This window comes from Solanum verrucosum, unplaced genomic scaffold (assembly GCF_900185275.1).
Source record: "Solanum verrucosum unplaced genomic scaffold, falcon-dt-bn FXZP01001080.1, whole genome shotgun sequence".
Lineage (NCBI taxonomy): Eukaryota > Viridiplantae > Streptophyta > Magnoliopsida > Solanales > Solanaceae > Solanum > Solanum verrucosum.
Genome location: NW_026019659.1, coordinates 7,413 through 30,814, shown reverse-complemented (window position 1 = coordinate 30,814; position 23,402 = coordinate 7,413). Strand labels below are relative to the sequence as shown.

At 38.2% G+C, this 23,402-nt stretch overlaps 3 protein-coding genes across 3 annotated transcripts; 2 read left to right on the top strand and 1 right to left on the bottom strand.

Annotated features, from left to right (window-relative positions):
• The first annotated feature begins 6,883 nt into the window (after positions 1 to 6,883).
• On the top strand, positions 6,884 to 8,826 carry LOC125831548 (uncharacterized). Its single transcript, XM_049510739.1, has 6 exons — positions 6,884 to 6,980; positions 7,445 to 7,530; positions 7,715 to 7,890; positions 7,995 to 8,034; positions 8,341 to 8,516; positions 8,621 to 8,826. The coding sequence occupies exons 1-6, from the start codon at positions 6,884 to 6,886 to the stop codon at positions 8,697 to 8,699; spliced, it is 654 nt and encodes a 217-aa protein (XP_049366696.1). The 3' UTR covers positions 8,700 to 8,826.
• A 172-nt stretch (positions 8,827 to 8,998) lies between these two features.
• Positions 8,999 to 15,099, top strand: LOC125831468 (uncharacterized). The gene is made up of 6 exons (XM_049510672.1): positions 8,999 to 9,042; positions 9,298 to 9,626; positions 10,096 to 10,458; positions 10,598 to 11,968; positions 12,104 to 14,993; positions 15,081 to 15,099. The coding sequence occupies exons 1-6, from the start codon at positions 8,999 to 9,001 to the stop codon at positions 15,097 to 15,099; spliced, it is 5,016 nt and encodes a 1,671-aa protein (XP_049366629.1).
• Positions 15,100 to 15,228: 129 nt separating this feature from the next.
• Positions 15,229 to 21,686, bottom strand: LOC125832376 (uncharacterized). The gene is made up of 3 exons (XM_049511555.1): positions 21,415 to 21,686; positions 15,344 to 15,416; positions 15,229 to 15,267 (listed from the first exon to the last, which is right to left on the bottom strand). The coding sequence occupies exons 1-3, from the start codon at positions 21,684 to 21,686 to the stop codon at positions 15,229 to 15,231; spliced, it is 384 nt and encodes a 127-aa protein (XP_049367512.1).
• Between the last annotated feature and the right edge of the window lie 1,716 nt (positions 21,687 to 23,402).

Here is a 23,402-nt window from a genome sequence, read left to right as displayed (position 1 = left end):
TGTTGACGCTTATCGAGAGATTTGGTGAACTTCCTTTAAAAGGAAAGAATGGAAAATGATGTATCAGTGGAGCCCATGTATGAATCTTTCTTCTAGATCTGTGGAAGAAGATCCCATGTTGCCTTTAAAAATGGGCCCATGACAGGAAGATGCATTAGCCAAGTGGGGTGCTTCATTACAGGAAATGAAGATTATATTCAAGTTTGAAAATCTACCAAGAGAAGCAAAGTGTCCATCCAAGCTAAACAAGTATAATTCCCCAATTTAAGAATCACAAGTCAAAGAGAAAGACTACTTACTCAGAATAAGTAAGATTACTTTTGTGAACTCAAATCCAAATGGAAGGAGTCTATCCAAATTTATTGCTTACTTGGTTTATGTGTAAATAGGAATCCTCCTACTATTCTTTGGAAATTCACTGTGGCTATACTATCACTCCCCATTTATTACCAAAGATATCTTCCAGATGTAGTTAAGGTCTAGTCCCCATACTTCTATGAACTATTTTATTGTTTATTAATATACAGGATAGGGCAGTGGCAGATATACGGTGTAAGTTATGACTTACGAGTTCACATGAGACCCATGGCTTTTGTATATATATATATAGTATATATTAAGAAATCGATGAACAAAGTTATTAGTCTAGTATTAACTTGAGAGTTGAGGTAGGAACTTATAAATATCAATCCTAGATCCGCCTCTGGGGTAGGGGTCAATGCCAAACCCTGCACCACAAAAGTGGATTTAAGTAAAAAAAAACATAACTAGTTAAAATAGAGCTTCCTGCGTAACCATTAGCTTTTGGTTCAGAAATATGCAAATGGTGTTTTAATAAATTAAGTTTCTCTTTTAGTTGGCCCAAGGGTAAGTGTGCCACTGTGTGCCCTAGAACTTAAATAAAAAAATGCCCATTTGACAAAGGGAGGTAAGAAATCACACATTAGAGGACGGTTGACAGCAGAAAGGATAAAATTAATATAATAATAAAAAAGAATGATACTCAATACTTGAACAAGAAAACAGACAAGCACGCATTTATTTGAAGGTAGAGTTGGCTACTTGAAAGCCTCAAAAATGATCTCCAGCTCCTAACAGGGGAAAATGTCAGCATATAATAGTTACTTACTATATACAGACGATAGGTTTGCTTTGAGAACTCTAATAAATTCAAAGTAGCAATACCGCTGGCACAACCCGGGCATTTAAGACTAGGAGCGCATCACCAACAAAAGAGAAGAGATGATCAATGCACACCTAGGCGGCCAGCCCATGCCAAAAGTCTAGATACATGTTTTTTAACTACAACATAAATGTACTAGATAAGATATGTACAGTATCTGGTCAATGTGTTTGGATCGCTCAACTAATGCTACAACCATGCTGCCTAGAAGTGGTACTAGATATAAATGAAGAGCATATTGAAATGCACAGTAAATGACACGTATGCAATCTTAACCACATGATTAGTAGCTTGTATATTCCACATCTGTGTTTTTAACAGTTTAGTATTATCTCCATATCCTAAACTTGAAGTCTTCATCACAGCAAATCCCAGACACCTGACACACAACCATGTCCAACATTGCAACATCCATATATTGGTCCAAGTAACATAGGATTATCAAGCAAATATCTGCTACATTTTATTTGTAGAAGTATACCCAAAGAATCTCTAGTCCTAACAACGGAATAACTCCGACTGGAAAATAGTACTTTGTGGCAGTTAGGAACTTCCACTGAACAAGGCACAATAAAACCAGCAACATGGATAGTCTAAAGCTTGGCGGTCCAGGGGGGACCATCATGTCTTCTCTCTTCTCGAGAATCCATACATCCCTAAACCGACATTCGTGGGCATAATAAAATATAGAATTTATAGTAGCCTGGGTTGAACAAATTCAGGCTATATTCCTACCTAACCAAAGCAAGCAAATTAAAGCTTTAAGCATAAGGGAACAGTCTCTAGATCCATACGATTTTCTAAGTAGTCTAAGTTATTTGATCCACAGTCTCTAGATTTACAAAATTTAAGCCTAAGACAAGACTGCCCAAAACATTTACCAGAAGAGTAGTTAAAATGCTGAAAATCAAAGATCTGAATTTATAATGTACGCGGCAGGAAGCAAATAACTTTCAGCGTATAGCTCTTTCAATAAGATTCAGAATATCTACAGAAAATTCCAAGTTTCTCTATAACAATGAACTATAAAGGAAGAAATTGATCCACAAAAGACACCTTCAAAACGGCATTATACTTATCTGAACATCTTGTGAGACATAGTCAGGCCTAGTCAAAGCAGATAGAATTGTTACCTTAATTAAGCCATCATAAGCATTCAAAAGTAGTTGTGCGTGCTCTATCTTGGCTTCCAGATAGGCCCTTAATACCACTTGTTCCCGTAGCTCCGGAGAATCTTGCTGACATACAATTCAACACACAAAGATGAGACAATTCTGCTCAGAAATGGTATAGGAACAAAAACAAAAAATAAGACATGGTTATACCAACTCAGGCGAAGTCGCTTTCTCGTGCACCAATTTCCCCAACTTTATCCCTAATTTCATACTTTCTAGGCCAATATCAAGCACTCTTATACCAACTTCATTACTATTTCCTTGCAAACATGCCTTAGAATTTACAACAAGTTCTACATCTTTGGCTAGTCGCTTCAACAAATCTTCCATAGTTTTCCCATCCAGTCCAGAATCGGGGATAATTTTATGCTGCTGAATCGGTCGAATGTTGTGTTTCTTCTCCTTTACCAGTAGATTCTGCTTTCCTGGCTGCCCATTTTCTGGAATGTTGTGCTCCTCCTTTACCTGTAGCCCATTATCTGGAATGTTGTGTTTCTCCTTTACCTGTAGGTCGTTTTCTGGAATGTTGTGGTTCTCCTTTAGCAGTAGAGAGTTGGAGTTAGGAGGTTGAGTCCAAATTTTCTGACATAATTGGAACACTTGGACTTGGTGCAGGTCTGTATTAGAAGGATTTCCTGTGGCAAGAGTCTTTTCATACTTTAGTCTGATACGCCTTATTTTCTCCCTTAATTGGACAGGCGTAGCTTGAAGAGTAAGTGAAGGAAGGATAAATGCACGAAATTCGGCCATATTTTGTGCAACTTCACGAGCTGTTTGTTCCTTGAACTTAATGATACCTGTGAGTAGGGAAATTTCATCTTCATCACTCCACACTTTTGAAAAAAGGGGAGGTTTGGATTTCAGTTTCATCATCCTCTTCGCCTTCGGAGAAGGAGTTTTCTCTTCATCATATCCATCGGAAGGAGTATCATTATAAAGAAACCTTGTCACATCAACATCCTTGTTTTTTCTTTTCTTTGACACTATTTCCTCTTCTTCTCTCACAAACTCCACACTACAATTTCCTGAATCTGTGCTTGAATTTTCTGCCATTTTCTGTTCTTTCTTTTTTTGGTTTATGCCCATGGTTAAAGCTTTAGTTCTAGTCAAGAGAGATAGTTTAGCAAGTGAAGAGGCGGAAAAGGACATACTTGTAATAAATGATCCACGTCATTTCATTTGATTTGATTTAGAAGGTGAAAGGTCTAATTTATACTATTATTTTATATTTTCAGTAAGAAGCTGAAAAGTCTCTTTATATATCTTGGACCATCTGATCAAAAGCCATTATCATCTTCGCATAAGACTCTTCGTGAAGTAGGGTACGGTTCGATTTTATGTATTATTAGTTCAACCTATTAAATTTAGTTTAAAATATGATAAGTTAATAACAAATTATTTTTATTCTTTAATGGCTTAATTTCTTATTTATCCAATAAAAATGCTCATAAATTAAATATATAACTTTTCACTTGTCTAATAATTTAGCGTGATATAGTGAAACAAACAAATCAATAGTAAATGTTTTGATATACTGAAACATGAAAGATAATGAGACATTGCGTCAATAAGAGCAGATGTAGTACGAAGGCTACAATTACATGTTACAGTCAAAACATAATATGGAATTTCTTCTGTGAAATAGAAGTATTGTGAAGTGTGAACTGTGTAGATTGTAGTATAAAATACTAATATAGTGTCTAGTTATGTTAAATTATTACTTTTTCCGTCCACTTTTAGGGCATGTTTGGAAGGACACCCTGGTAATTGAATTTGGTGTAATTGGGTGTAATTACACGGTCTATCATGTTTGGTTGGACAGGTAATTACTTGGTCAGCAGGTAATTGGTGTAATTGGCAAAGGGTAATTACACTCTCTAATTCACAGCCTGGCTGTGAATTGCTTGTAATTACATGGTGTAATTACCAGCTGATTACTTTTTAATTTCTTTTTTTTTAAATCTATTTTTAAAAAAAATAAAAAACTACTTCTATTATTTTAAGTTCTTTTTTTATGTTTATTATTCTAAAAATTTCTAAAAGTTTATTTTTTATTTTATATATTATATTTCATTTTCTTCTCGTTCTCATCCTTACTTTATGTGATTCTATGTAATTTTTTCGTATTATCTATTTCTTTATGACATGCTTATTTTCTCATTAGCATAATTCTATTAGTATTCTAATCTATATATATATATAAATCTGAATCTAGAATCGCTGATGTGGCAGCCTCCAATGGCCAGCATTTGGAATTTTGTAATTATCTATTTTACTTTTTAATTAAAAATTAAATCTGAGTTTTTCCCAAATAAAAAAATTCAATTAATTAAAAGAGAGTAATTAATTACTCTGCAGCAGCCCAAAACGCTTAGCAATAAATATGAGTTATTATTTACTCAGCATCAGCCCATAACCTCTAAAACCCAGCCCATCCAAAACGTTTCAAACCTAGCCCACTAACATCACCTTAATTATCCAATTGAATAGGTTAGTTTATTAGGCGTCTATTTTTTTTTATCTTTGGCGTAAGTTAATTCCCTCAGTTGCCGACCTTCTCCCTCCCATCTTCATAAGTTTCATAAGGTACGTTTTTTGTTTTGATCTTCATGATTTGTAACTGAAATGTTTTTAATTTGTACTAATCTGTGAATCATTATTGTTAATTAATTTTTGTGGCCTTGCATACCCTAATTCTTGCCATATATGTAGATCTAACGTTTTCTGTTTTGATCTTCATGACTGGTCGAGATGATTTCGTGATAAGGGTTCGACTTTGTACACTCTGGTATGTCATTAATCCCAAAAAAATGGGTAGTTGATTATACGGAACAACAAAAATGGGTAGTTGATCTGTATATGTGGTTGGTTGTTTATACGGAATTGGTGATATGGAAAGCGCTGGAAAAAAAGGGACATCCACATTGTTACAAATTAGTAAGTCACTCATCTCATTTTAATTAGTTTTAGTATGTTATCTTCTTACAAGATAATTGTTATGAATTTTTCACTTTTAAATTCTAATTTTATATTTGTTCTGCATAGTTCTGCTAAATCAAAAATTACCTTATGTGATGAACTTGGGGAGAAGTTTGCTCCTTATCTATATAACTATGTGATACTTTATCTTCTATGTTTTTTTTGTAATTTATTAAAGGTGCATTCGGTTGCATGGAACTGCAGTGGCACAAAATTAGCTTCAGGTTATGTGGATCAAACAGGTCGTATTTGGAAATTTGAGCCTCATGTTCATGTAAGCTTCATGAGCTCATCTTTTTTGTTTCGGTTAAGTTTATATGCTGAAAAAAATGATAGCTTTTTGTTATTGTTGCCTTTTTCTGCCTACCTTTTATGATTTTTTAAAGGTTTTACTGAAGTGGGAAGCTGGGTGTTGTAAATAAACTGGATAAATTTGTTTACGATAGGCAAAACGAGATTTTTTGGCAAAATTTATGTAAATCTTGATATAGATTACATAAGATGTTTGGTTCAAAAGTTTTCCACCATGTCTACAAAATTAAACAAGTATAACTTGAAAGAAGGGGTTGAGAATTTTACAATATCAAAACTTTGGATACCAGATGATAATTTGGAAGCACAATACAAACTAAGGAAATAGAAAAAAGGTATTGCAATACCAAGTTTTAGTTTGTAATTCACTATTACCTTTACGTTGTAAATAATATTTGTTTTGTTGTTGATGTTTTTTTAGGGGAGAAGCTTACTTGAGAATGAGATTGAACCAAATGATCAGGGATCCGAAGGATACTATTGTTTGAGCTTAGTTAAGTTGTCCTTTTATAATTTTTGGTTTAGTTTAATAAGTAGACACCTTTGAGCTTAGTTAAGTTGTTTTGTCCCTTTACCATTTTAAGTTTAGTTTACTAAGTATATGCATGTTTTCCGTAGTGATGATATTCATACTTGTATGGTTTTATCCCAACTCAGACAACTTCTACTATTAATATATTTGGTTGTTTGTATAAGATGGCTTTGTCCTCAAAATCGAATACTTGATGGATATCACTTGATTGAGCAGTCTGCAAGTGTATCTTCTGTATACATAATTAAATTCTTCTTCAGTTTTGTGGAATCAAATAAATGTTGGTGCTATGTGCACAAAACACATGGTCATCCTTCCTATTCAGTTAGTTCTTGAGCGGGTTTAGTGCTTCTTCTTCTCTTATATTCCCCTATATTAGTCTCCACGTTGTTCAAGTTCTTCCTATGGTGCTTGCTATGTAGCCGTACATACAGAGTTGAGGTTTTCCCTACTATTCATTTTGCTGCCACTTTGAACTCTGAGTTTCGGAAGTGGAACACTCTAATAAGTTGACGAAATAAAAGTGACATAATTAATAAGTTGTTCCTTTTCTTTGTTTTTGAAGTAATGTTTAGCTATGGTTGGATGACTTTTGAAGATGTAGGAGGAGTTTTTTTGTTGGTATTGGAATGATAACTGATCATAATATACATGAGAAGGTGTCTACATTCTCAATATCAACATTCTCCTCTTCAACAAGAAATGGAAGACGAAGAAGCTGCTTTAGCGTATGATCAAGCTGCACTTACAATGAGAGGTCCATTGGCACACATGAGCATGGGGAAAATATGCAGCAGAAGTAAGAGATTCAACAAGAAATAGAATTAGTGCACTTGCAATGAGAGGTCCATTGGCACGTTTAAATTTTCCAATGGACAAAGTAAGAGAATCACTTGAAAATATTAAGTATATTTGTTAAGATGGAATTTCAGCAGCTACTGTTTTAAAGGCAACAAATAAAATGAGATGTGTTAAACATAAGAGAAATAGGAAGAAGAGAAAAAGGGAAAATATAATTCAAATGGATATTTACTCATGGATGACTTAGTTTCTTTAAATTGTCTTCCGTAAGTTGTCTTTCAGTCTAAAACTAGAGGTAATTGATGTCACACTCACTTTTGGATTTGTGTTGTTGAAGAGTCAAGTGGCTGTTGACTTATGGATGACTTAGTTTCTTATAATTTCCTTCCATAAGTTGCCTTTAAGTTTTAAACTTAACAAATAGAGGTATTTGATGTTACATTCAATTTTGGATTTCTTCAGTTGCAAGGTTGAGAAAGCGTTCAAGGCCGAGTCTTTTTACATTGGTTTTGATTGATACATGTAGCCTTTCATGTATAATCTCACTTGTACTAATTTGTGTTTCATTCATTTCTTAAACTATTTCATCTGCAGCTAGACATGGAATTTATTCAATGTGACATCAACAACTTAAAATGGAGAGGTATCTTTTTCCCCTTACTTTTCATGACCAAGTAGTGACGACTATCTTCTTTTCTGTATATGTTGATTATTTCTTTTGGTACATGGCAGGAGGGAGAAGGTGCTGCTGCGGCTGAGGAAACTAAGAAGAGCAACCATGTTCTCCGAAAAATTGAGAAGCGCCTGACAGATCGCAAACTTGATTCTCACCTTGAAGAACAATTTAGTTCTGGTAGACTATATGCTTGCATCTCATCTCGCCCTGGTCAGTGTGGCAGAGGTGATGGGTAAGTTCCGCATTGGCAACCTTGATTCCCGGCCCTAGACTCGTGAGATAGTTTTTTTGCATCTGTTCCCATTCAAGTCATGATCTTTGTATTGCAATTGACAGGTATATCTTGGAGGGCAAAGAACTTGAGTTCCAAATAGAGGTATTTGATGTTACATTCAATTTTGGATTTCTTCAGTTGCAAGGTTGAGAAAGCGTTCAAGGCCGAGTCTTTTAACATTGGTTTTGATTGATACATGTAGCCTTTCATGTATAATCTCACTTGTACTATTTTGTGTTTCATTCATTTCTTAAACTATTTCATCTGCAGCTAGACATGGAATTTATTCAATGTGACATCAACAACTTAAAATGGAGAGGTATCTTTTTCCCCTTACTTTTCATGACCAAGTAGTGACGACTATCTTCTTTTCTGTATATGTTGATTATTTCTTTTGGTACATGGCAGGAGGGAGAAGGTGCTGCTGCGGCTGAGGAAACTAAGAAGAGCAACCATGTTCTCCGAAAAATTGAGAAGCGCCTGACAGATCGCAAACTTGATTCTCACCTTGAAGAACAATTTAGTTCTGGTAGACTATATGCTTGCATCTCATCTCGCCCTGGTCAGTGTGGCAGAGGTGATGGGTAAGTTTCGCATTAGCAACCTTGATTCCCGGCCCTAGACTCGTGAGATAGTTTTTTTGCATCTGTTCCCATTCAAGTCATGATCTTTGTATTGCAATTGACAGGTATATCTTGGAGGGCAAAGAACTTGAGTTCTATATGAAGAAACTACAGAAGAAGAAGGGCAAGGCTGCAGCTGCTTAATTGGAGCTCTTTGAATTTTGAGACTAATTTATATGTTTTTTTTCCTTTTTCCTATTAAACAACTTGGTTTTGTGAGGATATTTTTCTATATGCAGTATTCTTTAATCTTACGATGAGTTGACATTGACGCCTGGACTTCGTTTATTGTTGTATTTCAAAGAAGAATATTCTAATATGTATTATTAAAGAGAAGGAATGTATCAAATGAGCTACTGCAAGAGAATTCTGAGAACTTTTTTGGTTGTTTGTGTTTGATTTTAATCATGTCATCCTTATTTTCTATGCGTTATTTAATAGAAATGGAGAATCCAGTTATGTCAACAGGACACAATTTGTTAGCCATGTCTGTCTACAAGTTACGCGCATCACATGGATGACATGTTTTCATTTAATGCCAATTTCTCATCTTACAGTATTGTTGGGAGATTGTAACTCCTTTTTGGAAAAATGTGCATGAAGAAGTAATATATATTTAGAAGTAAAATTAAGCAATCGATTATGCTAATTTGTATGTCTGCAAATTACCTAATGCAACTACTTATGAAGAAGGAGAACGGTTAAGATGGGCTGAGCTGGTGACAATTCGTTCTACACACAGTGCAAGTTGGGTTACAGGGGATGTACGAATTGACTGCATTTTCATGCTGAAAGTTCATGGTGCAGTTGAGGGTATTGCAGAAAAGCTATCAACATCAACCACCGATGGTATTTGTACTTCTGCTGATTTGCTTAGCCGACGAAAAGAAATATATGGGATCAATAAGTTTATTGAGAGCCCACCAAGGAGCTTCTGGATTTTTGTATGGGAAGCTCTTCAAGATACAACCCTCATGATACTTGGTGTTTGTGCTTTTGTATCGTTGGTTGTTGGCATAATGACTGAAGGATGGCCAAAGGGTGCACATGATGGACTTGGTATTGTTGCAAGTATCCTGCTGGTTGTATTTGTTACTGCTACTTACCTGAAACATTATAGCTAATATCAGTTACCCATCCAGATGATTTGGTAAATCAATGCTATTAAATGACTGGCCAAGTCCCAAATCTTCCTCGCAATCATATTCAGTTACATTTTATCCACAAATCAAATACAGCTCACTCATATTAAATGCCCAGGCAATTCTCATATCTTCCCTCTATTCATATTTAAATTCATCACACTCAAAATCTACAATCATTCATTCATCATATTCAAATTCTACTACCATTCGATCATCCATTTCCTTTTTATCTTCAAATTAAACAGAGTGCACATTCAAGGAAGGGGAGACGTTTATTTACTTTTTTAATAATTCAGAAAACTTAACACAGCAGCAGATTCACACATTGCAATCCATTCAATTTCTTAGAGATCATCTCAGTGAGTGTTTATATTCTACTAAAACAAATATAACAGGTTCAATGGAATTGCTATCCGCTATCATTAAAGAATATAGTGGCTCGATGAATATTTCAATGGAAATTACGCTCCTACAACAGCTACTACCAGAATTAGCTTCCCAAGAACGGATGCTAAAACAAAAAGGAAATGCAAATGCATCAACAGGCGAGTGTAGTCGAATGAATAAAGCAGTGGGCTCTCTCAAAAACACCAGATGCAAGTATTTCAGATTGAAGCGAAAGGTTGCTTTAATTGAAAAACAATACAAGAGCCATCCAAAAAAATTAATAGTTCAGCTTATACGTTTTGTGAATAGATTCACAAAGTTGGCAAAGTTGACAAACTTTACAAGCAGACATGTTCCGATTCATCAAAATGGTATGTTAATATACATCCCCATTTATCTCTTAACCAAATTCCAAAGTTCGACTTATTGTTCATATGAGAAACTGAATAAATAAATCATTAACTACCTATAAAATGATTATGTTTATATTTAAATGTTCAAATTTTACAGCCCATTACACAACAACTTGGAACTTTGGCCCCCCAAAGTTCACATGTCAATATTGTGGAGCTCTGTTATGGTATGAAGAACGGACAACAAAAACAGTACAAACAACAAAACCAATATTCTCATTTTGTTGTATGGGAGGAGGTCGTGTACAACTTCCTTTATTGAGCGAACCACCACCTTATCTCAAGTATCTTTTGGGTACAAAATCTAGACAACTAGGTATGAATTTTCGAAAAAACATCAGGGCTTATAACTCAATATTTGCATTTACATCCATTGGTGGCCGAGTTGATGGATCTATCAATCGTTCAAAGGGGCCATACGTTTTCAGGATGAGTGGTCAGAATTATCATCGTATAGGATCTTTATTGCCTGAAATTGGTAAAAGACCCCAGTTTGCTCAGCTATATATATATGATACTGAAAATGAGATAAACAACAGAATGAATTGTCTGTCGCAAGGAGACATTGATCTTAAAATTGTTCATGGCTTATCTGAAATGTTGGACGAGCATAATATATTGGTAAAAACATTTCGAATGGCTAGGGATAGATATAAAGAGCATCCTGAATGTGAATTTCGCCTACGTCTCATATCTAACAGGACAACAGATGGTCGGCAATATAATATACCCACAACTTCTGAAGTAGCTGGATTAATAGTGGGTGATCTTACGGAAGAAAACTTCCAGCGAGATATTATTGTAGAGCATAGGAAAAATGGACTTCAAAGAATTACTGATCTACACCCAAGTTTTATGTCTATGACATACCCATTAATACACCCATATGGTGAAGATGGATATAGACTTGGAATAAATTTGGCAGATGTGATCAACAAGACTTACCAGCGACAAAAATTATCAATGAGAGACTTCTATTGCTTTAGAATACAACAAAGGCTTAACGAGGGTAAGACTCTCTTACTAGCTGGTAGACTATTACAACAATACATTGTTGACGGTTACATGGCAATCGAGGAAGAAAGATTTCGTTATATTCGAAATAATCAAACAAAACTCAGAGCTGCTCTTTACTCTGGTTTAATGGATGCCATTCTTCGTGGTGATTCAGATTGTTCACTGGTAGGAAAAACAGTTATCCTGCCTTCATCTCACACTGGAGGACCTCGCTATCGGGCACAAAATTATCAAGATGCAATGGCAATTTGTAGGTGGGCTGGATATCCAGATTTGTTCCTCACTTTCACATGCAATCCAAAGTGGCCCGAAATAAATGAAATGCTTCGCTTAATAGACCAATCTGGCGATGATAACAGGGTGGACATCGTATGCAGAGTGTTCCAAATCAAGTTATTCCAACTGATGCAAGATCTGAAAAAGCAACAGCCTTTTGGAAAAATAATCGCATGTAAGTTCAAACTCAAACTTAAACATACTAACAATGCATCAGTTATTAATTAAAGCGTTTACATTTTGGTAAAAAAAAAAAAAATGCTTACTTTTTCGGCATCCTAACAAACACATTATACCATTGATTCTGTAGGTTTATATACAATTGAGTTTCAGAAAAGAGGACTACCTCATGCACATATACTACTCTTCCTGCATCCCACATTAAAAAGTCCATCTATAGATCATATCAACACAATGATAACAGCTGAAATACCTAATATGGAAGTCGATCCTGATGGTTATAATGTTGTGAAGAACTACATGATGCATGGACCTTGCGGAGACCTCAATCCAGGATGCCCATGTATGAAACAAGGAAAGTGCAGCAAGCATTTCCCAAAGAAGTTCAACAATCAAACAACTTTTGATGCAGATGGGTTCCCAATTTATAGGAGAAGAAACACAGGTACAAAAGTCAATAAAAATAATGTCTTTTTAGATAACAGATATGTCGTCCCTTATAACAGGAATTTGATTGTCAAATTTGATGCACATATAAATGTCGAGTTATGCAATTACTCAAGATCGGTGAAGTACCTATTTAAATATGTCAATAAGGGATCTGATAGAGCAACAATCGGCATAGAATGTTCAGATACTACCACAGAACATGATGAGATCAAAAGATATCTAGATTGTAGATACATATCAGCTACAGAAGCTTGCTGGAGGATCTTTAAATTTGACATACATCATAGAGAGCCAGCAGTTGAGCGTTTGCCATTCCATTTACAAGGAGAAAACACCATAGTATTCCAAGAAGAAAGGTGTCCTGAAAGCATACTAAACAAACCCGATATAGTAAAAACAAAATTCACAGAATGGTTTGAGGCAAACAAAGAATATGAGGATGCGCGAGACCTAACATATTCAGATTTTCCTACACGGTGGGTTTGGGATGCAACAGGTAAAAGATGGACTAGAAGAAAAAAGGGGAAGTCAATTGGTAGAATTTACTTCGCGCATCCTGCAAGTGGAGAACGATTTTACATAAGAATGTTACTTAATTTTGTGAAAGGAAGCACTTCCTTTGAAAGCATAAGAACAATTAATGGAGTCCGGTATGATACTTATAAGGAGGCATGCTACGCATTGGGATTATTGGAGGATGATAAAGAATGGAATGACTGCTTGGCTGAAGCTGCATGTTGGGCATCAGGAAATGAGCTGAGAAATCTGTTTGTGACGATACTAATTCACTGTCAAGTGTCTGATTCATCCAAACTTTGGAGGAGCAACTATGAAATTTTATCAGAAGATATAACATCATTACAACGAAAGAGATTTCAATTGGAAGATTTACAGTTTACTGAAAAACAACTTGAATCATATACGTTATTTGAGATCGAAACCATACTTGTGAAGATGGGAAAAAGTTTGAAAGACATACATGGAATGCCACTTCCAGATTCTACTTTGATGAATGACACAGGGAATCGTCTAATCAATAAGGAACTAGAATATGACAAACGTTGCTTAAAGGAAGTACATGATAAATCATATGCTCTCTTAAATGATTGCCAAAAGATAGCTTATGAGGCAATAATATCATCAGTTGTAAATGAAGAAGGCCGCTTATTTTTTATAAATGGACATGGTGGTACGGGAAAGACATTTTTATGGAATACAATAATTTCCAAGTTGAGATCAGAATCAAAAATAGTTCTTCCAGTTGCTACTTCCGGAATAGCGGCTTTGTTATTACCAAATAGTAGGACAGCACATTCACGATTTCATATCCCTTTGGACATCAGTGCAGAATCAACTTGTGAAATAAGACAAGGAAGTCAGTTAGCCGAACTACTTCTGAAAACATCTTTAATCATTTGGGATGAAGCACCAATGGCAAATAAATTTTGTTTTGAAGCCTTAGACAGGACCTTGCGAGATATTCTCCGAGTGAAATATGAAAACAACTCAGATAAACCATTTGGCGGCCTTACAATCGTATTTGGTGGTGATTTTCGTCAAATACTACCAGTGATTCCAAAAGGAACACGAGCTGATATTCTAGATACATCACTCAACTCCTCATATTTGTGGCCATTCTTTACAATTTATGAGCTGAAACAAAATATGCGACTTTGCTATGGAAGAGTATCTGATTTTGAGGCCGCTGAAATTACTACTTTCGACAAATGGTTGTTACAAATTGGGGATGGATCCTTTTATAGTGATGTTGACAATGACCTTATTAAAGTACCTACTGATATATGTATAATGCCATCCACTGATCCAATCGGGTCAATCGTCGAGGCAGTTTACCCATCCCTCTTGCAGAAGTACAATGACCTAACATATTTGCAAGAAAGAGCAATACTTACTCCTAAAAATGAAATGGTCCATGAATTGAATGATACAATTATGCAAATGATTCCAGGTGAAGGAAGAACATATTTTAGCTCAGAGAATGTGTGTAAAGCAAGTGTTAACACTAATGATGAAGATCTGCTGTACCCAACAGAATTTTTAAATAGCTTAAGATTTCTGGGAATTCCTAATCATGACGTACACTTAAAAGTAGGTACTCCAGTTATGCTTCTCAGGAATCTAAATCAAAGTGAAGGACTATGCAATGGAACAAGATTGATTGTCACACATCTTGGTAACTGGTCTATTAGCGCAAATATCATCTCCGGAAAGAACATTGGCTCGAAAGCAACAATACCAAGAATTATTATGTCTCCTAATGATTCAAAGTGGCCATTCAAGTTTAACAGACGACAACTTCCTGTAGCACCATGTTTCGCTATGACGATTAATAAAAGTCAAGGACAGTCTCTCAACCATGTTGGATTGTATCTTCCTAAACAAGTATTCACTCATGGCCAATTATATGTAGCACTATCCCGAGTAACAACAAGACAAGGATTAACTATACTAAATGTTGACGACGACATGGAAGATCCTATGTTCATTAAAAATATTGTTTACACAGAAGTATTTCAAAATAGATGTCCTCAAGCTGAAATAGAAACATGGTATTTCTTTATTTCATTCCATAATATTATTTTACTGTACAAATTCATAACTGTTCAGCTAACAGTGCTCTGTTTTGGGACCAATAGGTATACACTTGAAGACTGATGATGTAGATGAAGTACCAGGAACTCACACAAATATAACTAAAGGAATTTCAGATAAGAACCAATTAATATTATTTCATTACCATTTATATCATACTTATTTGGTTTACAACATTTATCTACATTGGACTCACAATTGTAGGACCTGCAGAGTTCCCATTGATCCGACCTGCAGATGGGACAATAGTAAATCAATACAAGATCGATGGCGGTCTATTTCTTTCATAAAGATACTTCTTAATTACCAGAAGCTGCTCAAGAAAGCAAAAGTAGGCAAGCATGCTGACAATGACAAGAATTGGTAGTTCCTGTGATACCCTGTGCAAAATTTCAGAAGCTAAGTCAGTTGAGTAATTTTTAATAAGTATTTACACATTTAGCTATTCTTGAGTTGTGGAGTAGAGACAATAATATTGTTTGCTGACGGAGTTCCAAGTAGGATTTCTTTGGCTCTGTGTCACGACCCAAGCCTAGGGCCTAGACGTGACCGGCGAATGGGGAACCCGAAGGAACCCCAAACAAGCCTCATAGCGTATCATTACACATCCTTGGTCGCGGAAGCAATTAAAATGACCATAAGCCATAAGCATAATCAAAGGGGAAAATCGGGACTAAGGGAGCAAGAAAAAAAGAAGAAGAAGAAATGATACTTAAATACCATAGCTGAGTCAAGCTCAAGCATAATACACAACTTGTCCAACACCACCTCTAAACATAGGTACTTTAGCGGGGGCCAAGACAAACAACTGGGCTCACCCTCATAGTCAAAACATAACTAAAAGGAAAAGTCTTATACATAGCAAAAGATCATAAGCAACGTCCCCGGAATGGAGGACTCACCAATAACCTTGATAGAAAATCGTATTAGCCACGCGGAGGACGAGGGTCAAGCGGTGCTCCGGTCCCTACATGGTGACATCATGTAGGCATAGAGTATGCGTTAGTACGTTGAATGTACTAAGTATATGGGATGCAATGCAATGCAACAAGGGATGGACATCATAGGCAAAATGCATAATCGTACCCGATAGATAGCATATTAATGAGATGATATGTATAATGATGCTTATATAAAAACCATATTTAGTAGGGCATAGTATATGTGTAGTGAGTGACCATCAATATAGTATTTCCAAGGCCTACCACCCCCTTGGAGAGGCGAAAGAGGTACAAACCCCTCAATGTGGTTACCCGGGCCTACCACCCCCCGAGCTAGGGACCAAGGTACAAACCCCTCGATATGGTTATACGGGCCTACTACCCCCCGTACTAGGCAACCAAGGTACAAACCCCTCGATACGGTTATACGGGCCTACTACCCCCCGTACTAGGCAACCAAGGTACCAACCCCTTGATACGGTTACCCGGGCCTACAACCCCCCGAGCTAGGCTTGATCGACTCACACACTATATAGAGAAAATCATATACATGTATCCATTTCATCATCATTTCAATACTTATATAATCATCCGACTCATAGGACGTACATTGGACCTTCCATTTCATAAGAATTCTATAAATGGCATTTTATCAAACATATGGTGGGCTACTTGTTCATGTAAATAAAATCATGTATTTTAAGAGTACTAAGTCCAACCAATTTCAAAATCTATATAAAACAGCCCACCAACAACATACATATATATATACATATATAACAACCTTCATAATTTGATCATGGAGGCATGAAAACCATAAACATCATATAATCATTCCTTTTCATGATAATATACAAAAATAGACCATAATAGGATGTGTAGTAATAATTCCATAATTCAAGAGTTCATAAATGATCATAAGGACCCATAAACTTGGAGTAAAATAGAGGATAAATGGTTGGACTTGTGGAAAGGAAGGTTTCCACAATCAAACCCACATACCTCAACTTTGGAGAATCCTTGATGAAGATTGGAATGGAGAATTGATGATTGAGATTGAGTCTTGAATCCGGAATTAGAGTTTGAGATGTTTGAATTTGGTTGAAGATCTTGGTGGAATTTTGGAGAGGGTTTAGAGAGAGTTTTTGGATGTTTGAGAAATGTTTTAGAGACTTGGAATGAACTAATGATATATAGGGAATATCATATGCCCTTTTGGAAAAAAAATTGTCCAACACTTAGAAAAATTAATGGGGCGGGTGAACAGTGTTTCGGCTTACTGGAAATGGCACTTTTCTGCCGGCGAGGTTTTACGAAAATGGTTATAACTCCTTCATCCTAACTCGGAATGAGGCGAAACAAATTGCGTTGGAAAGCTAACTCACAAAGCTTTAATTTTGATAGTTTGAGCTCCTTCCAGTTCCTTGTGTGCTGAGAGATATGCCCCTTTAAAGTTGACCCTCAAAATCGCATTTTTTGCGATTTTCGAATTTTGATACGGTTGTTCTAAAATTCGGGTTAGACTCATTTCCCACTCAATTTGACCCCCTGAATAAGAATATGAAGTCGAATTTCCGAAATGATGCACGGATTTTGAGATATATGGAAATTACAATTTTAGGTGTTTCCGAAGCACATTTTCGGGCATTTTTGGGGTCGTTTCAATATCTCCCCCTTGGGAACATTCGTCCCGAATGTTAAAGAAACGTACATGAGGGACACAAACATGGCAATATCAGCCCACATAAGGATGCAACAATGCACTTACATCTTATTTCAAAACCTCAACATAGTTGTAAAACCACAATGAACTTGTCAATTTAAACATGAATGTATGCAATGACATGGGGGTTGAACTTAAGACCTGAGATTTTATAAAGGGCTTAGATCAATACCTTAAGCTTGAGTGGAGTGGAAAAGATAAGGATATCGCCTTTGCATGTCCGCTTCGGCCTCCCAAGTAGCACTCTCAACTTGTTGAGTTCTCCAAAGGACTTTAACGGAAGCCACATCTTGTTTCTCAACCTCTTCACTTGTCTATCTAAAATCTGGACCGGAACCTCTTCATAGGTCAAATTATCTTCAACAACACCCACAACATCAAGAGACACAATGGCATTTGGATCACCCACACACTTCCTCAACATAGACACATGAAATACCGGATGAACCAAATCCATTTCGCTAGGCAATTCCAACTCATAAGCTACCTTGCCAATTCTCCTCATCACTTTATAAGGACCCACGTATCTTGGGCTCAACTTGCCCTTCTTACCAAAACGAACCACACCCTTCATGGGTGACACCTTCAAATAGACCCAATCACCAACTTGGAATTCAAGAGCCCTTCTCCTCACATCGGCATAGGACTTTTGGCGACTTTGGGCCGTCTTCAACCTTTCTCTAATCATCCTAACCTTCTCAAGAGCCTCCATAACTAGATCTGGTCCTAACAAGGCCACCTCACCAACCTCAAACCACCCAACCGGTGATCTACAACGTCTCCCATAGAGAGCCTCAAAAGGAGCCATACCGATGCTAGAATGATAGCTATTGTTATAGGCAAACTCAATCAATGGAAGATGATCATCCCAACTACCCTTAAGCTCCAATACACAAGCCCTAAGCATATCCTCAAGTGTTTGGATAGTCCTTTCGGCTTGTCCATCCGTTTGCGGGTGAAAGGCCGTAGTAAGCTTAACTCTCGTACCTAGACCCCTTTGAAAGGACTTCCAAAAGTGTGAAGTAAATTGAGTACCACGGTCCGATATGATGGATAGAGGAATCCCATGCAACCTTACCAAGTCATGAATATATAACCTTGCATAATCTTCCGCCCCATATGTTGTCTTTACCGGTAGAAAATGAGCCAATTTTGTCATCCTATCAACCACCACCCAAATAGAATCAAAACCTTTTCTAGTCTTGGGTAAACCAACTACAAAATCCATATTAATTTCTTCCCACTTCCAAGTAGGAATCTCTATGTCTTGGGTTAGACCACCCGGCCTTTGATGTTCGGCCTTGACTTGTTGACAACTATGACAACCGGAGACGAATTTGGCAATGTCCTTCTTCATGCCTCCCCACCAATACACATCCCTCAAATCTCTATACATTTTGGTGGAACCGGGGTGAATGGAGTAGGAAGAATTATGAGCCTCCTCAAGAATTTTCTCCCTCAAACCATCAACACGAGGCACACACAACCTACCTTGGTACCTAAGGGCACCATCTCCCCCTTGGGAGAAAACTTCCACCTTGCCCTCTTTCACCAAGGCCTTCAATTCTAACAAGGACGAGTCGAGATCTTGTTTTGCTATCACCTCATCAACCAAGGAAGACCTAGCACCATCAACAACGACCACACCACCATTACCAACCTCTTCCAACCTAACCCCCAACCTTGCCAACCGATGCACCTCCCTAGCCATTTCCCTATCACCAATATCCACATGAGCTAGGCTACCCATAGACACCCTACTCAAAGCATCCGCCACCACATTAGCTTTACCGGGATGATAATGCACACTCATATCATAATCTTTAAGAAATTCTAGCCACCTTCTTTGTCTCAAGTTGAGGTCTTTTTGGGTGAAGACATATTGAAGACTCTTATGATCGGTGAACACGTCAACATGTACCCCATACAAATAATGACGCCAAATCTTTAAAGCAAACACCACCGCGGCTAATTCAAGATCATGCGTAGGATAGTTCTTTTCATGCACTTTGAGTTGTCTAGAAGCATAGGATATCACCTTACCATTTTGCATTAGGACACAACCCAAGCCAACTCTAGAAGCATCACAATACACAACAAATCCCTCAAGCCCATCCGGTAGTGACAATATAGGAGCGGACACAAGTTTATCTTTCAAGGTTTGAAAACTCCTCTCACACTCGTCGGTCCACTCAAACTTAGCCTTCTTTTGTGTCAACTTAGTCATGGAAGAAGCAATAGAAGAAAACCCATTCACAAATCTCCGATAGTAACCCGCTAAGCCCAAGAAGCTCCTAATATCCGACGGGGTCAATGGCCTAGGCCAATTTCTAATCACATCGGTCTTCTTAGGATCTACCTTAATACCATCCCCCGACACCACATGACCTAGGAAGGCAACCTCCCTCAACCAAAATTCACACTTTTCATACTTGGCATACAACTTCTCCTCTCTCAATCTTTGCAACACAACCCTCAAGTGACCCATATGTTCTTCCTCGCTATGCGAATAGATTAAAATATCATCAATGAAGACCACAACAAAGGAATCAAGGTGGGGTTTAAAGATCCTGTTCATTAGGTCCATGAAGATAGCCGGTGCATTGGTCAACCCAAAGGACATGACCACAAATTCATAATGCCCATACCTAGTCCGAAAGGCTGTCTTGGGAATGTCACACTCCCTCACCTTCACTTGATGATACCCGGACCGAAGATCAATCTTAGAGAAGTGGCTAGCCCCTTGTAATTGGTCGAACAAGTCATCAATCCTAGGAAGAGGATATTTATTCTTGATGGTGACCCTATTGAGTTGCCGGTAATCAATACACATCCTAAGGGACCCATCTTTCTTCTTCACAAACAACACCGGTGCACCCCATGGTGATTGGCTAGGCCTAATAAAACCCTTCTCCAACAAGTCCCTCAATTGTTCCTTCAACTCCTTTAACTCCGCCGGGGCCATACGATAAGGGGGGATAGAAATGGGTTGAGTATCGGGGAGGAGGTCTATGCCAAAATCTATTTCCCTTTCGGGAGGAACACCGGGAAGGTCATTAGGAAAGACATCAAGGAATTCATTTACGATCGGAACCGACTCTATAGGAAGGGTTTTGGACTCCACATCCCTAACCCTCACAAGATGATAGAGACACCCCTTAGAGATCAACTTACGGGCTTTAATGCAAGAGATGAACCTACCCTTGACTACCACATTTTGGCTCTCCCACTCAAGAATGGGTTCACTTGGGAATTGGAACTTGACCCTACGGGTTCTACAATCAATGGAAGCATAGTATGCATGCAACCAATCCATCCCAAGAACAACATCAAAATCGACCATGTTCAACTCAACAAGATCACAAGGCAATATTTTATGCAAGATGCAAATAGGACAATTTCTATAGACCTTCCTAGCAACCATATATGCACCAATAGGAGTAGACACCTTATATGACTCATGCAACAAGTCGGGCTCAACATGAAACTTGTTGGCAACAAAGGGGGTGACAAAAGAAAGAGAGGCACCCGGATCAATTAATGCATATACATCAAAGTCAAAGATTTTCAACATACCGGTAACGACGTCGGGGACTTCATCGACCCCTTGCCTCCCATGCAAAGCATAAAATCGATTGTGCCTTGGGGCACCATCTTGTCGGCCCCCTCTCCCCAAAGGAACCGCATTGGCACCTTGTGGACGGACCTCCTTACCCTTGTTGCGATTTCCGAGGACAATCCATTGCCTTGTGCCCCATTTCCCCACAACTATAGCAAGCACCGGTATTTCTCAAGCACGGGCCACCATGGCCCTTACCACACTTCGGACATACATCAATAGGACCCATACCCCTAACACCTTGGGCCCTTGGAACATCATTGGCAAACCCCTTATGGAGCGCATGAGAAGACCCTTGACCTTGATGAAACCGGCCTCCCGTTCTACTTTGGAACTTGCCCTCAAAAACGGGCCCTCTTGGCCTCATGACCCTCTTCTTCCTCCAACTTCTCCTCCTCCATTTGTTCGGCATAGACCATCAAGCGGGACAAGTCCATGTCACTAATCAACATTGCGGACCGGCATTCTTCACTCACTAGGTCGGACACACCCATCACGAATTTGTTCATCCTAGACCGTGAGTCGGCAACCAAATGTGGAGCATACCTTGAAAGTTGGTTAAACTTGAGAGCATACTCCCTCACACTCATAGACCCTTGTTTTAAATTCATGAACTCCACCAATTGGCTTCCCTAAGCTCAAGAGGAAAGAATCGATTAAGGAAAGCCGTTTTGAACTCTTCCCAATGCACCACATAGTTTACCCCCTTCTCTTCCTTCCATTGGTTGTACCCATATTTGGGCCACCCCTTTTAGTTGGTAGGCCGCCAACTCCGCCTTATCTTCTGACTTCACACCCATGATAGCTAATATCTTGAGGACTTCATCAATAAATCTTGAGGGTCTTCATCTAACTTAGACCCATAGAATTCCGGGGGATTCATCCGCACGAAGTCTCTCACCCGAGATGCCGGGGTAGGAGCCTGAGGGGTTGGGCCCCGTGGTTGGCTTGATTAGCCATAGCTTGTGCAAATAAAGTAAGGGCATCCCGAAGATCCCCATTGGTCGGTTGTTCCTCGGGTGCGCGGGCTCGTCTTCCTCTTGTATTAGGCATGATCTAGCATAGCAAAGAACAACCGTTAGGGAAGAACTTAATTCAACTCTACAGCACGACTTAGAACATGGAGAAGGGAAACATTTCCTAAAACGTCTCATAGCCTCCTACTCATAGTTGTGGTGCACAACACAACCATGAATCGGACTCTAATCAACGCGGTGTGTTGGACTCCGAGGATCTATCAACCTAGTGCTCTGATACCAAGTTTGTCACGACCCAAGCCTAGGGCCTAGACGTGACCGGCGAATGGGGAACCCGAAGGAACCCCAAACAAGCCTCATAGCGTATCATTACACATCCTTGGTCGCGGAAGCAATTAAAATGACCATAAGCGATAAGCATAATCAAGGGGGAAATCGGGACTAAGGGAGCAAGAAAAAAAAAGAAGAAATGATACTAAATACCATAGATGAGTCAAGCTCAAGCATAATACACAACTTGTCCAACACCACCTCTAAACATGGTACTTAGCGGGGGCCAAGACAAACTACCGGGCTCACCCTCATAGTCAAAACATAACTAAAAAGGAAAAGTCTTATACATAGCAAAAGATCATAAGCAACGTCCCCGGAATGGAGGACTCACCAATAACCTTGATAGAAAATCGTATTAGCCACGCGGAGGAGGAGGTCAAGCGGTGCTCCGGTCCCTACATGGTGACATCATGTAGGCATAGAGTATGCGTTAGTACGTTTGAATGTACTAAGTATATGGGATGCAATGCAATGCAACAAGATGGACATCATAGGCAAAATGCATAATCATACCCGATAGATAGCATATTAATGAGATGATATGTATAATGATGCTTACATAAAAACATATTTAGTGGGCATAGTATGTGTGTGAGTGACCATCAATATAGTATTTCCAAGGCCTACCACCCCCTTGGAGAGGCGAAAGAGGTACAAACCCCTCAATGTGGTTACCCGGGCCTACCACCCCCCGAGCTAGGGACCAAGGTACAAACCCCTCGATATGGTTATACGGGCCTACTACCCCCGTACTAGGCAACCAAGGTACAAAC

What these genes read in the sequence shown, in the direction of transcription:
- LOC125832376 (XM_049511555.1), bottom strand. Translation starts at nt 21,686, where the DNA reads ATGAGGCCAAGAGGGCCCGTTTTTGAGGGCAAGTTCCAAAGTAGAACG. An exon ending in CCTCGGAAATCGCAACAAGG is followed by an intron (nt 15,417 to 21,414) that starts GTAAGGAGGTCC and finishes AATTTTGCACAG; the next exon opens with GGTATCACAGGAACTACCAA. An exon ending in GCTTTCTTGAGCAGCTTCTG is followed by an intron (nt 15,268 to 15,343) that starts GTAATTAAGAAG and finishes TCCCATCTGCAG; the next exon opens with GTCGGATCAATGGGAACTCT.
- LOC125831548 (XM_049510739.1), top strand. Translation starts at nt 6,884, where the DNA reads ATGGAAGACGAAGAAGCTGCTTTAGCGTATGATCAAGCTGCACTTACA. An exon ending in TTTCATGTATAATCTCACTT is followed by an intron (nt 7,531 to 7,714) that starts GTACTAATTTGT and finishes GGTACATGGCAG; the next exon opens with GAGGGAGAAGGTGCTGCTGC. An exon ending in AACTTGAGTTCCAAATAGAG is followed by an intron (nt 8,035 to 8,340) that starts GTATTTGATGTT and finishes GGTACATGGCAG; the next exon opens with GAGGGAGAAGGTGCTGCTGC.
- LOC125831468 (XM_049510672.1), top strand. Translation starts at nt 8,999, where the DNA reads ATGGAGAATCCAGTTATGTCAACAGGACACAATTTGTTAGCCAT. An exon ending in GGACACAATTTGTTAGCCAT is followed by an intron (nt 9,043 to 9,297) that starts GTCTGTCTACAA and finishes TTCTACACACAG; the next exon opens with TGCAAGTTGGGTTACAGGGG. An exon ending in TTTTGGAAAAATAATCGCAT is followed by an intron (nt 11,969 to 12,103) that starts GTAAGTTCAAAC and finishes TTGATTCTGTAG; the next exon opens with GTTTATATACAATTGAGTTT.